The 16283-nt window shown below is 45.4% G+C and overlaps 1 protein-coding gene across 4 annotated transcripts in view; it reads right to left on the bottom strand.

The window, feature by feature from the left end:
* The window catches only part of Myo16 (myosin XVI), a 479886-nt gene that overhangs the window by 286302 nt on the left and 177301 nt on the right, over positions 1–16283 (bottom strand). For all 4 annotated transcript variants that reach the window (XM_087587464.1, XM_087587462.1, NM_138893.2 and 1 more), the window contains one exon: positions 2974–3082. In XM_087587464.1, the coding sequence (XP_087443590.1) occupies positions 2974–3082 (109 nt within the window). The remainder of the gene's footprint in view (positions 1–2973; positions 3083–16283) is intronic.

Genomic DNA, 16283 nt, shown 5'->3' on the forward strand with positions numbered 1-16283 from the left:
CATTCAGGATGGAAAAGCACCTGAAAATATTAGTGGGGTGTAGAAATGACAAGAGGCGAAAATGTCATCCCGGCCTATTAGAAACTCCTGATGGCTTCGGTCCCTGCTGCCACAGCAGATAAGTCCCGGTGCCCCAGAGAGTGGGTGGGATAAATGGAGGTGGACAGTGTTTTCGGGGGCGGGAGAGGCGATGCAGATCGGCAGGAGGGATCCTGACAGGGGCAGCGGCAGCTGTGCAGGAGAGGAGAGAGAGTGCACGGAAGGGGCTGGGTCACAGCAGCAGCGGTGACAAGTGTGGAACAGAATTAAAAATTGAAGAGATATTAAATTGAGTTCGTTCCAGCAAACCTGCATTTTGCAAACCAATCATGACAGCCACAGTGGTGACAGCTTTTCTCTGAAGCAGAGCCACGAACTATCTCTGGCTTCTCTCCCGACCAGCATTCGCCTCCCACGGGAAGAGAGTTGCTTTTGTTTTTTACATATGATGGAAAATAACTGATTTTTTTTTTTTTTTGCAAACACCAAGCTTCCCTATTAAACCTAATGCTTGGCGGGTTGGAGCCTAATACTGACACTAACACATTTGCAGATGGAGACTGAGGTTGTTTTGTGGCCTTATGAGGGAGGGGATCCAGAAAAGGAAAGACTCACTAGGAAAGGTTCTCTGGCTGAATGAGAGAGATACAGTTCAGTCTTTTCAGCATCTGGGTGTTTTATTTGACTTAATTCTCTTGTATTTTATTTGTTTAATTTGTTAATTTATTTTAGAGAAAGTGTTTCACGAGTGCTCACTAAGGACCCAAAGGTGACCCAATGTCCCAATACTCCTGTTGCCACCAGCAAGTGATAACTACAGGTGTGCCCCACCACACCTGGTGTACCTCGTGCCGGGCCCTGAACCAGCAGTATACTGAGCTACACCCCAGTCTGTGACTTATAGTTCTAAATTTTTATTTTATTCTATTTGTGTGTGTGTGTGTGTGTTATGTATTTGCTTGCACGTGTGTGTATGCACCACATGTATGCAGTACCCACAGAGGCCAGAAAAGACCATTAGGTCCCCTAGGTCTACAAATGGCTTTGAGCCAACAAGTTTGTAGGGAATCTAATCCAGGTGGTCTGCAAGGGCAACAGGTGCCCTTGATCCCTCAGCCATCTCTTCAGCGCCCTTAATTTGTTTTTAACCACCTTTTATTGGGGGTGGGGTCTACATATTGAAATTTAGAAATCCCCTCCTCCTTTCCCTCTCACTAGCCCACACTGGCTACTCTCATTTTAATACTTCCCATGCCCTTGCCACTTATAAGTTGATAGTCTCTATTTCTTTAATTATTATTGTTTCATAGATACGTCCATATGTAAATATGTATGTCTTTACATATATGTGCATATATATGTAGTTACACACACATGCACGCACGCACGCACGCAAGAAGCATGCACGCATGCACACACACGACTTGCTGAATCTCTTCCGATGTCTGTGTGTATATGGTTTCAAGGTTGACTATTGTGCATTGAACAACCAAAAGTGATGCTCATCCCACATCAAGGCTAACGCTGCTTCTCCCAGCAGCCTTTAATCACCTGTAGTGCTTTGCTTAGGGCAGGTGTGACATCTGTATATGCTCAGCCCTGGGAGTGGCCCTGTTGGAGTAGGCGTGGCCTTGCTGGAGTAGGTGTGTCACTGTGGGCATGGGCTTTAATACCCTCATCCTAACTGCCTGGAAGTCAGTCTTCCACTAGCAGCCTTCAGATGAAGATGTGGAACTCTCAGCTCCTCCTGCACCATGCCTGCCTGGATGCTGCCATGATGGACTGAACCTCTGAACCCATAAGCCAGCCCCTATTAAATGTTGTCCTTATAAGAGTTGCATCGGTCATGGTGTCTGTTCACAGCAGGAAAACCCTGTTGACTCCTGTGCTTCAGAGATTTTGAGTGCACAGCTCAAGATGCTCCATGCCTCCCCGGAAAGCTTGCTTCTGCCTAAAACTTGCCTTGGTGGCCTTCACCTTGAGGGCAGTCATTCCTGCCTTGCTTTCTAAATTAATGAGACTAGTTCTCGTTAAGAAATCAGGGCTGCTAAGCACTAATTATTATTCTATGCCATCCTCAAAATAAACCTTTTGAGACGAATGAGCCGGAGGAAGCAAAGCATGCTGGGAATGAGCTAAGTGCTTCTCCAGAGAAGACAAAAGGAGCCTCGTCAGCCCCCAGAGACTCTGAAGACTCCAGAACGGCATCCCTGGTCAGCAAATCCTAGAACGGGCCTGACTACCAGAGTAGTTATTTACATTTAATCTTCAAAAAATGAGGAGGGGCAGGATTTGCTCTTCCAAGCTTTAACATCAGGTGTGGAAGTGGCTCCCATCCCCCCCTCACTGAGCTGACTCACTGGTTCAAGCTGGGGCTAGCTATGTCATTAATGTCCTGGTGAGTGGCACACAGGGTTCAGCCCCATTTCTTCAGGCCAGCCCTCTCTGATCCTAGGCTTTCTTCTCGTGGTGCTTCTGCTTCTAAATGTCACTGTGAATTCTGGGATGCACACACTGCCCTTGCTGTCTCCAGTCCTCTGTGAGCTGGCTTGTGATTCCTGCAGTGATCGCCTGGCCCTGGAGGATACCCTCAAGGTGACCTTGATCTCATTAGAGCAAAATTCAATTGTATGGTTCAGTTGTCTTGCTATCTCCAGGGAGGAGAGTTCATAATTACAAAGCCAGTCCTACCAATTATGGACCCCAGGCATCTGTTTGGGGCTCCTATACTGTTCGCCAGCAGGTGCCAGCCAGTTTGGGAAAGTCAAACCACCAATAAATGAAAGGTGAGGTAGAAAACTGCCTTGTGTTCTACCCTCAAGGGAGACAGTACCATCTGAAATAATATATACATTTTTCTAAGAACCAAACATGTTTACAGTTCTACCAATGCACTGCTTTATGAAGAGTTTACAAAAGGAAGAGTGGGGCTACCGTTTTCATCCAAATAGGCCAGCAGGATAGCACTAGATTCTGTCCCTTCGACAGCGTAATCTAACGGGATATTTCCATTCACATCTTGCAGAAGGACGTTGGCTCCAGCCTGTATGAAAACAGACAAAAGGTTAGTGAATATTAAATGTTTAAGATGAAAAGTACATTTAAAATGTTCTCTTCACTTTCGACCCAGAGAAACAGAAATAGTTTCTATCAGACACAGTGCTGAGGAATTTTGGAGGAAGTCACAATATTGTTTTTAGGCAGATACATTAAATAATTTGTTGAGACTTCGGGTTATAAAATGTCCCACTGGGTCTTGTGACATCACAACCCTTCCCCCTCCCGCCCACATTGATGCTCTTTCCTAAGTGCAGGCTTCTTTCCATCATTCCATCGAGTAGTTGCAGAGCCCTGCCTACCACTGCCAGTTGCTCTCTACTGTCAGCTCCTGTGTTTGTCTTCTTGAAATGTCCAAGTCTCAATGAGAGGTCTCAATGAGCAAGCTGAGCTTGTCTTGATCTCCCCCAAATCTATTTAGTCAGTCTTTGTCCCCTCCAGGAATTTACCAGGGCAGTCCTCATGTTGTTCTGACCTAAAGTCTCTGCTGATGGCTCCTGCTTGACTTTGATTTCACAAGACACTGTTTTCTAGGAAGAATCGCGATCTATTCTAGATCTCGGAACTACAGAGAACTAAACCAACATGGCCTCACTGTGCATACCTGTCCCCTGATGCTTAACCACAGGATGGAGGTCTTCCCTTTACCCTGAAAACTGGTCATAAGAATGATTGCTCCCCACGGCTCTGTATTCACCAGTGAGACCCAAGTGTTTATCAGCCATGGTGGCCATCATTCCTCCGAGGCCATGGTTTGAGCCTCAGTCCCTCTTCCCTTGATGGAGGATCTGTTCCTTGAATCTATTTCTGTCCTTCTTAGTGTTCTCTTTGTTCTCTTGTTCAAGGTTGGTAGTTTATTGCCTTTTATTAGCTACAAGTTTACACACACACACACACACACACACACACAAATACACACACACTCACACACATATTCAATATTCCTAGTTAAAATTATTGGTAGGTATTTTGGTTCTTAGACTTTGAAGAAGACTGAAAGTGGAGTAAACCAGGATGGCTGTAAGAGAGAGGTGTGAGCCAGGAGGAGCCATGATGCCTGCAACAGGGAGGTGTGAACCAAGATGAGCCATGATGCCTGCAACAGAGAGGTGTGAGCCAGGATGAGCCATGATGCCTGCAACAGAGAGGTGTGAGCCAGGATGAGCCATGATGCCTGCAACAGATAAGTGTGAGCCAGGATGAGCCATGATGCCTGCAACAGAGAGGTGTGAGCCAGGATGAGCCATGATGCCTGCAACAGATAAGTGTGAGCCAGGATGAGCCATGATGCCTGCAACAGAGAGGTGTGAGCCAGGATGAGCCATGATGCCTGCAACAGATAAGTGTGAGCCAGGATGAGCCATGATGCCTGCAACAGAGAGGTGTGAGCCAGGATGAGCCATGATGCCTGCAACAGAGAGGTGTGAGCCAGGATGAGCCATGATGCCTGCAACAGAGAGCTGTGAACTGGAATAATATCCCTTAGGTCACTTTTATCTAGATCACAGCAAAAGAAAAAAGAAACTGCGATGCGGTCTAAGATGTTGACTTTATTATATTTCTTTGCTCTTTGTCTACTAGGTTGGTATGTGAAATATAATTCTAATCTTTCCTAGAAAATTAGACACTAGGCTTCAGGCTGAGGTGGCTTGTATAGCCAGTGTCCTAGTTAGGATGACCTGTGGAACACTACGGTCAAAGGCAAGCTGGGAGGAGGGGTTGATTTAGTTTTGTTTCTACACTACTGCTCATCAGAGAAGGACGTCAGGGCAGGAACTCAAACAGAGCTCAGGAGGGAGGATCTGATACAGAGGCCATGGAGAAGTCCTGTTACTGGCTTGCCCCAAATGATTTGCTCAGATTGCTTGCTTAGAACCTAGTAGGGTCACCAGCCCAGGATGGCACTACCTTTGAGACGAGCCTTTGGGTATACCTATGAGGTGTTGCCTAGACAAGTTAATTGAGGTCGAAAGATTCACTCTGGAGGTGCTAGGATCCACTCCATGGCCTGTGTTCTGGAGCAAATATAAAGGAGAGAAGAGCTGAGTGTCAGCAATCCTGGCTCTCTGCTTCCTGCTTGCAGGTCATGTGACCAGCTCCCTACCCAAGGTCATGTGACCAGCTTCCTGCCCATAGGACATGTGGCCAGCTTCCTGCCCAAGGTCATGTGACCAGCTTCCTGCCCAAGGTCATGTGACCAGCTTCCTGCCCAAGGTCATGTGGCCAGCTTCCTGCCCAAGGTCATGTGATCAGCTTCCTGACTGCAGGCTCTTGACTAGCTACCTCAAGCCACTATGCCTTTCACTCCAAGACAGTCTTCCCTCCTTCTTTGGCCTCTGCTTCTTCCCTGGTCCTCACTTTTGTCTTCCCTGCAGCTGACCATCAGAACAGTGAAGCACACAGCATGTGCTCTTGTCACTGTAGGCATGTCTGACCCCAGTGCTTTATGGCCTTAGGCCAATTCCCAAGGTTCAGGAAAGCTGATTTTCCCCCTAAAAGGTAAGACTAGAAGCTATACTTGCAAAGACTGCAGGTCTGACAGTCCAAGACCTTCCTCACCACATGTGTAAGGACACACACTGAGTTGTTGTCACCAAGCCAACAGGCTTAAACCAGTCTCTCAGTGAATCTCACAGCACACACCCTGGCCTCCACCCAGGACAGCTCAGCAGGCAATGAAATGAAGGCTAATGTGAATGCCTGTGCATTCAACATTTATGTGACCCTGGAAATGATTCTTACCCTCTTTTTAGTTGCCCCAGTTGGAAAGAGTGGTGGTGGTGGTTTGAATATGCTTGGCCCAGGGTGTGGAATCATTAGAACATGTGGCCTTGTTGGGATAGGTGTGTCACTGTGAGCTCAGGCTTTAAGACCCTTGTCTCAGCTTCCTGGAAGTCAGTCTTCCTTTAGCAGCCTTTAGATGAAGATGTAGCACTCTCAGCTTCTCCTGCACCATGCCTGCCTGGATGCTGCCATGCTCCTGCCTTGATAATGGACTGAACTTCCGAACCTGTGAGTCAGCCTTAACTAAATGTCCTTTATAAGAACATCCTTAGTCATGGTGTCTGTTCATAGCAATGGAAACCCTAACTAAGACAGTGGCTAAGAGGGTCATTGTAGAAACGACATCGATTGTGTCGAGAAAAGTATTAATGCTACAGTGTTGTTTGTGTAAGAACAGCTCCATTTCCTTCTGTGGGAAAATCCAGCGAAGTGGCTAGCACATCTTACCCAACACCATCTGGAAAGGAGCAGCGTGAGCTTTACTGCAGAGCTGCAAAGAAGTGGCCATGCAGAAACAAACATCTCTGAAAGCTGCAACACCCAGCTGCAGATGTATGAAGTGATTAAAATGCCTACTTTACCTGTGATTACAGACATGCTGATCATCCACCCAGCATTCACCTGTCTGGGGAGGGTCAACCTCAGTGTGTGGACTTCACAACACATTTCTAGTGGCTGGCCTTTGGAATATTTTAGCATGAGGTTTGGGTCTCATAGCACTGTTCCTCTGAGCAGCCTGTACCTCAGTTTTCTTTGCCAGCTCTCCCTGATGCCAAGACTTCCTAATTCTTTCCATATGCAGAGACACCGTCTGTATTTTCATCATGAAAGAAAAGCTCTGTTCCCTCAGGCCTTCTGTGGAGGAGGCCCGTGTGCCGCAGGACTGCAGCACTGAGAAGCCTGCCCTTGGATGTGCCATTTCGCTATGCTGGGGTGTTTTCAAAGCTAGGGGTGTAGGTTCCTTGGTAGGCTGATGTGCAATACTTAGGAAAGCAAAGCATTTCTGTTGTTTATAACAAATTATAAATGCCTTGAAAGACCAATGTTTTCTTTCACCGAAATATGTGGGCTGTAAAAAGGTGGGTTCTTCTAATGCCTGCAACAGTCCAAAGTCACACTGGCCCATTATTTATTCTGCTTGGGTCTGAACAAAGGCATCTTCCGCTCCCTGCATGAGCCGATTTCAGACCCAGTCCTCTGTTTCTATTGTACTTTGAAATTAAACATCTGTAGGGAGATCAAGACTGACTGTTTTTATTACCCACTCAGCTGACCCAGGAGTGATAGGTCATCTCATCAGAGTTGACTATAGAGTGGAAAGGTTTCTTGAATGTCAGAAGATACCTCTTATTACCATCATAAAGTCTAACCCATAGCTATGCAACGGGAAACTCATAAGGAATCCACTGTGTTGTACGAAATCGTGCTTCTTCTATTAAAAATGTTTGAGATACTCAGGAATAGCAAGTCAACTTAGTTTTGTGGAGGGAGAGTAAGCAAGAAATCCAGTTCACCAAAAATACCACTTTGCATTTAAAATGACAACATATATGTGTGAATTAAATATAACCTCCCAGCCCGTGCACTTGAGATCCTTGAAAGTGTTCTATTTCACTCTTTAGTCTTTACTTCTCAGAGATGGATCCAGCTTTCGGCCATGCATAGGAAGATGAGAGATGGAGATGTGTTTGTTACTTGGTTTCCCTGGATACTGATCGCAAGCCTTTCTGTGCGGGACCAAGAGGGTAACACCAAACGTGACACAAGTTTTGTAGCTTGTCAGAGTGTGCACTTGATCAAACAGAAAAACTGAGGGGGGAAAAAAGGAATGGGGAGTTGAAGGCCTTAAACTAAAATCTCCTAACGGAAAGCCAGGAATAGTAAAACCTGGATTTCCTTTTTGATGTAACAAAGAATAGTCTTAGGAGCTGCTACACATCTCATAAATGTTAAATAGAATTTTAAAGCAATTGGATGCTATCCTTTATTTTAAGAGTGTTGGGTCTCAGGTAGCTCCAGCGGTTGCCGTAGAGCCAGAGGCAGAACGGTCCTGTGTTGGGGTTAATGTAGCTCTCAGTCCTCACCAGAGGAGTGTGCTGTGGACAGCATCAAAATGCAGAGAAGAAATGATTGTGGAAGCCACGCTCAGGACAGAGATGCCACACCCATGCACAGTGAGATTGAGGAAGAGAAGGGTGAAGGGTTGTAGGAGCCAGAGGAGGGGAGGATTAGGGGAAAGCAGTGTCTCTTAGGCACCACAGCTCTCTCCACCTCAAGGCAGCTGTGTTTCTGCACAGGATCAAACCAGTCAGCATCCCATGGAAGGGTCCAGAGCCCCACCTATTTCTGAGGAGCTTTTGGCAGGCCATGGTTCCTTTGAGTGGGTGGGGGGATCAGTTTTCTTTAAGGGTGTGGCTCTTGGGGGAATCTATCATGGTTCATTGGATGGTCCAACACCCAGAAGTATCAGGACAGCACAAAATGGAATGGATAAGTTATTAAACATAAAAGGTAATGCCATTAAGTCAACAATACACCATGTCCACGAAGAGACAAAGCATGGGTTGGGAACCAGGTTTGTGTGAGAGTGGAGGAAAACACACTTTCTCGTCGTGCAGGAGACATGGTTTACAAGAGGTAATATTATCAGGGCCTGAGACATAAAGATCTGTGTGAGTGTTTATGTCTGTGTGTTTACCTAGATGTGTGCGTTTATGCATGCAAGCTGCTATGTAAGGAATGGCCTCATACCTCACATCCTGCACCTGACCACCCGATGTCGCATGCCTTACGCTGAGAGCACTTGTCTACTCATCTGACTTGGAAAGAACTTTCCAGAATAACTCACACCTAGTTGGTCTTACTCACCCTTCTAGTTGCAACAACAAAACACTCCAACTAAAGGAAGTTAAAGAAGAAAGGGACTCAGGAGTTTGAAGCTGCTGGTCACATCACATCCATGGTCTGATGCCAGCAAATGAATGTGTGTTCTCATCTCTGATTCAGGCCAGGGACCAGCTCCTAGGACAGTACTAGCCACGATTCGAGTAGGTCTTCCCACCTCCAAAAACGGAGGGAAAGAATCTCCATGCAGACAATCTAGGGTAACCCAGACCACAGACAGTCCTTCCTTGAGTCTCCCTGCTCAGGTTATTCCAGACTTTGACCATGAAACTCATCATCACAAGCTCCACAGTACCTTTTCTTTGCAGCAGGGACATCTAGCCCTAGCATTCTACCTACAGACTTGGAACTCTACTAGGCCAAACCCTAGGCCAACAAAAAATTATTCATATAGCACAAACTGCAAGGCAAATCCTGACATTTCTTTCAAGAGAATAAATCAAGCACATGGTTGCTTTTTTATCATCAGGGAAGTGAAGGTGATACATTTCCTATGTGTGAGACCCACAGAGTGCTCAGCTCCTACTAGAGGCCTTGGGCACAATTACTCTCTATTTATTAAGACCGGAAAGCCACTTAATCCCAAATTTGTCCTAAATTTTGTTCTTGATGTATTGCAGTTGGGACTCACATATATCATTTCCTCTAAATGAGATTCTGTTTAGTTCATGCCAGATGACATACGGACCAATAAACATTTTATTGGCTTGTGCTTTGTAACAATTTAATCTCAGCGATGCTGTTTGTACACGGTTTTACTTAGCAATAATTCTTTGTCACATTAATATTGGAAGCTTAGTAAAAGTCCTGTAATGAAACTGTAATGATAGAATGCCACGTCTTTCTACATGATTAAATCTTTTGTCAACTTCTCATTTTTAGATAATTACGAATCTACTGAAAACAGAAAGGCTGGCACTTAATGTCTCACCCTGTTACGAGTTTGAAACCATGACCCCCAGAGTGATATGTCAAAACTCTAACCCAAGTACCTCATTTGGGAACTTAGTCATTGCAGACAATGCTCGTTTGAAGGGAGTGATCCTGGAGTACTGTGAGACAGTACTTCAAGATGCCAAGGGTCTTTAATAAGAGAATCATTTGAATGGAGATGGACAGAAACTTGGTGGACACAGAGCTGGAAAGGTGGAAGAGAGTTTAGATTGATATCATTAAGAGACAAGACATGCCTGCCTGGTTCTCTTGGGAGCTGAAGAGGCAAAGAAGAATCCCTTGACTGTAGACATCTAGAGGTGTCAGAAAATAATATTTGTTCTTTAAAGCCACAGTTTATAGACTCTATTATTTCAGGAAAATAAGATGGTGTTCTGTGCCAGCACAATGGACTAAGTGTTTATGCCCTTTTCTGCATTCTTATATTGTAATCTAGCCCACGGAGTGGTAATATTAAGAGTTGGGGCAATTTGGGGTGATTAGGTTGTAATGTGGGAGCCTCCAGAGCTGAGATCAAGTTAATTCTTTATGAAAGAGACCTCAAGTTTATAGAATTGTTTAATCTCTGGCCAGGTGAAGAAAAAAGTACAAATTATTATGTTTTTAAAACTTATTTATTTTAAACACACTCATGTTTGCATAGTGCCTGCCATGTTTGTGTATGTGCCTGCCGTGTATATGTATGTGCCCGCCATGTATGTGTGTGTGCCTGCCATGTATGTATATGTGCCTGCCATGTATGTGTATGTGCCTGCCATGTATGTATATGTGCCTGCTATGTATGTGTATGTGCCTGCCATGTATGTGTGTGTGCCTGCATGTATTCATGTATATCCTGTGCATTTGAGCCCCCTTGGAGTCCAAAAGAGAGACTTGATTTCCTGGGACTGAAGTTGTAGGTGGTTGTGACACTGAGGTATGTGCTGGGAACCAGTCAGGATACCCTGAGAGAAAGGAAAGTGTTCTGATCTACTGAACCATCTCTCTAGCCCCTAAAAGATAGAAACTGATGTCATAAAGAAAGGGGTTCCATTAGGATCTATAGACACGAAGAATAAAAAGGGACACTGTGAACACCCATGCACCCACAGTTATAACTGATGGGAAATAAACTAGTTTCCAGAAAGACTGACTGCCCCAGACTTGAAGAAGCAGGCCATCAGTTTCATCTACATCAATTAATAATCTCTATGACCCATATCATGAGGATGTGCTTGATTCATGTGAATTTCATAAATCCCTCAGGATGAAACTGTGTCCATCCGTGCAGGCTCCTTCAGTGAGCTGAGCAGATGGAAAATGGAAAACTTCCACACGTTTTATCAGGCCTGTGTTACCCCATGTCAAAGATGAATGGAGGCTTAAAACTACAGACTCTCATTAATTCAGGTGACAAATCCTCAAGAAAATACTAGCAAATTGACCAAACAGTGCATAAAATTAATCACACACCAAGTAGGGCTTCATTGAGCTGTTGGTATGGCCCTGCTTTCTCTGCTTTTAAGAAGGACACCTTCTTGCCTCTCCCATCTCCTGAGTGAACCAGGCATGTCTTGGGTCACATACTTGTGTACACAAAGTTCATATAAACTTATGTAGGCACACACACACATATACATTGTGATGGTTTGTATATGCTTGAACCAGGGAGTGGCACTATTAGTGATGGCCCTGTTGGAGTAGATGTGTCACTGTTGGTGTGGGCTATAAGACCGTCATCCTGGCTGCCTAGTAGCCAGTATTCTGCTAGCAGCCCTCAGATGAAGATGTAGAACTCTCAGCTCCTCCTGCACCATGCCTGCCTGGATGCTGCCATGTTCCTGCCTTGATGATAATGGACTGAACCTCTGAACTTGTAAGCCAGCCCCAATTAAATGTTGTCCTTATAAGAGTTGCCTTGCTCATGGAATCTGTTCAAAACAGTAAAACCCTAACTAAGACACACATAAATTTAAAAACTGTTAAATGATAATTAGTATCTTTGTCTTAACCTGGCCAGAGGTTCAGCATTTGAAAATCAATAGTGCAATATCTCACACTCGCATGCTGAAAAGCCACAAAAGCACATGCCCATATGAGTGGATGTTAATGAAGCCTTTGGTACAATTCAGCATCTGTTTATGGAAAACATAAAGTGTGACTTGTGTTTTTCAGGGAGCATTTTGACAGCTAACACTGTACTAAGTGGTCAGAGAGTAAAAACTCCACAGTGACATCAGGCATGGGACAAGGTGTCTGCTCCTGCTAGCCTTTCCCCGAATTCCACACAATGCCTTAGTTAATGGAATCTGACAGAAAATGGAGATAAAAGGTATACAGCCTGTGAAAGAGAAACAAAACAGTATGTGCTCACAAATGAAGCCACCTTTTACCTTTTAGAGGAAGTCTCAAAACCAAAACAAAAAGAAGCCTGCTCCTTATCCCCTGTGAATATCTAGGTTATCAGGACAGAAGGACCGTGTGAAAATAACAACTTTTCTTTGTTTCTCCATTCTGCAAACATGAGGGCTAAACATAGAGAACGCACTACCATTGCTACTGGAGCCCTGGGGTAAGAATTAGTTAGATCATGAACCTAACAAACTGCTTACGAGACAAGAAGAGACGGAAGGCTCCCATGAAGTCCCTTCTAATGCCCGGTTGGGGAAGTAGCCCATGGTGGTTGGTAGGAACACCAAGAGGACAGTTGTTCTCGATGTGCCTTGCAGAATCAAAAAAATAGAAATTGACACCAACAAGCTGGTGGCAAAGTTTTACAGAGTCAGAAAGAAACCTACAAGATCTGACACAAAATGGAAGGAGAAAATGTCGGAAGGCTGACTTCATCCAACCAGAAGACACATTGTCAAGCACCGTAATTGAGATGTGTGGTGTTGCTGGGACACTATAAACAGATCAATAGTCGAGGACAGAAGGCAGAGACAGAGCTGCCTAAATACAGACAGAGGGGCCTCACGATAGAAATAAAGGCCACACAGTACAGTAGAGAGTGAGGCTGTCAGCAATTGGTGCTGGGGAAGGTGATCAGTGTGAAAAATAATCAGACCACAGGCTCACCCCCGCTCCTCCCCCACAGCGGGCGTGGTCTTTCCCCCAGAGAAATTCTTTGAGCCTGCAGCTGTCAGGGACTCTCTTCTCACACTCCTTGCATGTCTGTGCCTTGCTCCCTGCTGCATAGACCAATGACAACTTTAAATTCCCACCTTACTAAGATCAGTGCCTTGTGACTTTTAGTACACACACTAGGTCATCTTGTACAGCACTTACCCCCTTTAAAGCACCACTGTCAGAAACATTGATTTATTCTGTGGAATTGGAGGATTCTTTTCCCTTCAGGGGCCCCTACCATGCCCGCCTGTAGTCTTGATGGTACTTCTCCCATTAAAGTTCTCTTCCTAGGGATAACTTGCCTTAGATTCTTTCATATAAAGTTATAACAGACACATCTTTCTCCGCAGAATTTCATTTATAATAGATCACAGGCCAGAATGTAAAGCGCAAACTTTGAAATGCTCTTCAGGTGAGAACATCTAGATGTCACTGAGCGGGGAGATGGGATTGTTAGCACAGTACCAGAGGAACAGATAAGACCCGAGTCAGGCATTGTCCTGAGCTTCACCACGGTCACAATGGGAAGCGAAGAAAGGTTCCTGCATGAAGCTGCACTGAATTTTCAAAAGGGCTCATGTTTTCCTGGCCTAGAATAGAAATCCACATTAGGACACCTAGTAGGTTGAAGAGAAGTTAGGAAATGGATCACTTTGAAAATTTGACTTCAGGACTTGTCAAGATGTCTCAGCCATCTTGTCTCTTGTCTCAGTCAAGACGTGACAGCTGCTGCAGTTCCAGAGGACCAGAGTTTGGTCCCCAGCAGCCCTGCACGGTGACTGACAAGTACCTGGAATTTCATCTCCGGGGAATCTGCCAACCTCTTCTGGGCTCCTCATTTAGGTAAAGATAAATAATTTTTTTAAAAGAAAACAACGGTTTTTATGGAAACCGATTCTTAAGTCATCGAATTAACCACCAGAAACAGTACAAATAAAACAAGCTTGCAGTCCCTCTACTCAGAGCTGGACAGCAGGGTTCCAATGTCTTCTGTTTCTTTCGGTGAACACAGACATTTTTCTGAGCACACATACTTTGTGAAAATAGCAGGTCTCCCCTTTCATGGCCTTGCTTCCAGCCTAATCAATAATTGCAAACACTCTCCCTCTTGTGTCATTGGACAGTAGCTAAATCCTACCACACCCCCAATGCAAAAGCCACTATAGACTCCTATCTTCACACACCCACGTTTTCGTTTCACCAACCTTATAAATCATAGTCTGTACTCTAGTCTTTGTCTCCAGACAAGAGGTTCCCACCCCTGGCGTGAGCTTTTATATCTGCCATCCAGCATCCTTCAGGTGCCTATGGCATTTGCTTCAGACCTGAGTGTGCCTGCTTCATGAACTATTCCATGACTTCACTCCACGAACTGTCTGGTTCCATTACAGCCACAGAGAGATCCTCATTGCCCCTCAAACAATCCCACTTCCGTCCAACTGCTCTGTACCTTCTATCTCAAGCCTGAATGCCCACAAGGGTCATCCTGCCCAACTTGGATTCCAGCCTTCTTCCTGAAGGATCTCATTTTCCTCCACAGTTGCTCTGCAATAGCATTCTGGTAGAAGGGGGGGGGGATTTATTATTCTCTAGTGCCTACTAATCTCTCTCTCTCTCTCTCTCTCTCTCTCTCTCTCTCTCTCTCTCCCTCTCTCTCCCTCTCTCTCCCTCTCTCTCCCTCTCTCTCCCTTCGTCTCTCTCCCTTTCTCCCTCTGTGTGTGGTTTTTTCCTTTTTCCTTCCTTCCTTCCTTTCTTCCTTCCTTCCTTCCTTCCTTCGCCTTTCTTTGTTTCCCTCCTTTCCTCCTCTTCCTCCTCCTCTTTGTTTTGAACACAAGGTCTATCATATGACTCTGGCCAGCCTGGAGCTCACTGTGTAAATCAGGCAGGCCTCCACCTCACAGAGTACTGGGACTAAAGCTGTCCTGAAGGTGAGCACAGTCAGGCTTGGTTTGAACCCTGTGAAAGTGTACTGTGGCCATCTGTATGTGGTTCACAAACATCTGTCTGAGCCCTTTCATGATAACAGCCATTGTTGTGGTTTTTGCCGTTGATAGATCTCTGCTATGCTGTAAACGTGACATCTCTGCACAGATGACCATATTAGCTCCCCTGGGACCAGAGTGACAGGTGGCTGTGAGCTGCCCCGTAGGTGCTGAGAACTGAATCTGCATCTTCTGCAAGAGCAATCAGGGCTCTAAACCATCTCTCCAGCACCCCGTCCCCCCAAAATTATTCTTGAGGTTCCTTCCCCAAGCCTCCCACTTCTGGGATCATCTTCTATTCAGACAGGCTCAGCGAGATGCCAGAGCCCCAGGCTATGAGGGGGTGGCTACAATCAGAATCTTCAATACTGAAGTCAGCAGTCAGTTCTGTCTGGAGACTGCTGTGACCAGGCTGGGGAGGTAGGACCCTCTGACCTGGGGCTGGCCACAACCCTGACCCTTGGTTCACTCTACAGCGATCTCTGGGGCCCCAAAGCATCATGGACCTGCATCTTTCATTTCTAGCAACTATTGCCCGTGGCTCCCATTAGTTAGGAAGAGAGAAAATTAGAAGCATGTAATTTTCCTTTGGATTCAAGAGTTTTTGGCAAATAGTACAGCTCGTAATAGAGTTGGGTGGCCCCCTTATTCATTAAGGAGCCATTGCACTGAACTTTTATTATGATTAAAATGTGCTCTGGGAATTTAACACTTACAAATTCTTACGGCAATAAAAATTAAGAGCCCTTATTACAGCCGTTTGAAAATTTTATAGCAGTTGAGTTATATTGGAACAGGGTTTTACGGCTCCCCCTGTGAAACCTCCTTAGGTCACTGGTTACTACTTGGGGAGACATAAATATTTACTTGTACCCTTATTGCCATGGTGCATTCTACAGCAACGTGTGCAAGAAGAAGGAAAACAGTCTTCGGGATTCTAAGGGATTGGGTGTGAGTGGTGGGTGCAGCCAGTCACCCTAAGGAACGGCTCAGAGTGACAGCTTGCTACAGCAGTAAAGGGAGGGTGTTCCCACCGGCCGTGAGGACGGAGGTCTCCACCTGATATCCCAGATCAAAGAAGAAAACTCAATATGGCCAGTGTGAGCATAGGTATCTAGCAAAGATGAATATAAAAACTAGAGGATGAATCACGTTATAAACAGGAACGAAAGTTAGAAGAGAACCACTGATGTGCCTGAATGGAAAGGGAAAGAAAAAGGAAGGAGGCCATGCCCACCCCTGAAGCCCAGAGGATGTTCATTATAGACTTACCCCCAGCATAAGCACCTTAGCCATCTGCAGGGGCTTTGAGTGCTTCCTTTGGGCCCTGAACTATCCTTTAAAAAATGAGGGGTTCTTGTCAGGACCAACATTAAATGAAAGGAACTGGTAGAATGCAGAAGCGTTTGGGGGACATTCTGCTCCCCACCACAGGCTGATGTTTGAATACTTACT

Source organism: Rattus norvegicus, chromosome 16 (assembly GCF_021556685.1).
Source record: "Rattus norvegicus strain SHRSP/BbbUtx chromosome 16, alternate assembly SHRSP_T2T, whole genome shotgun sequence".
NCBI lineage: Eukaryota > Metazoa > Chordata > Mammalia > Rodentia > Muridae > Rattus > Rattus norvegicus.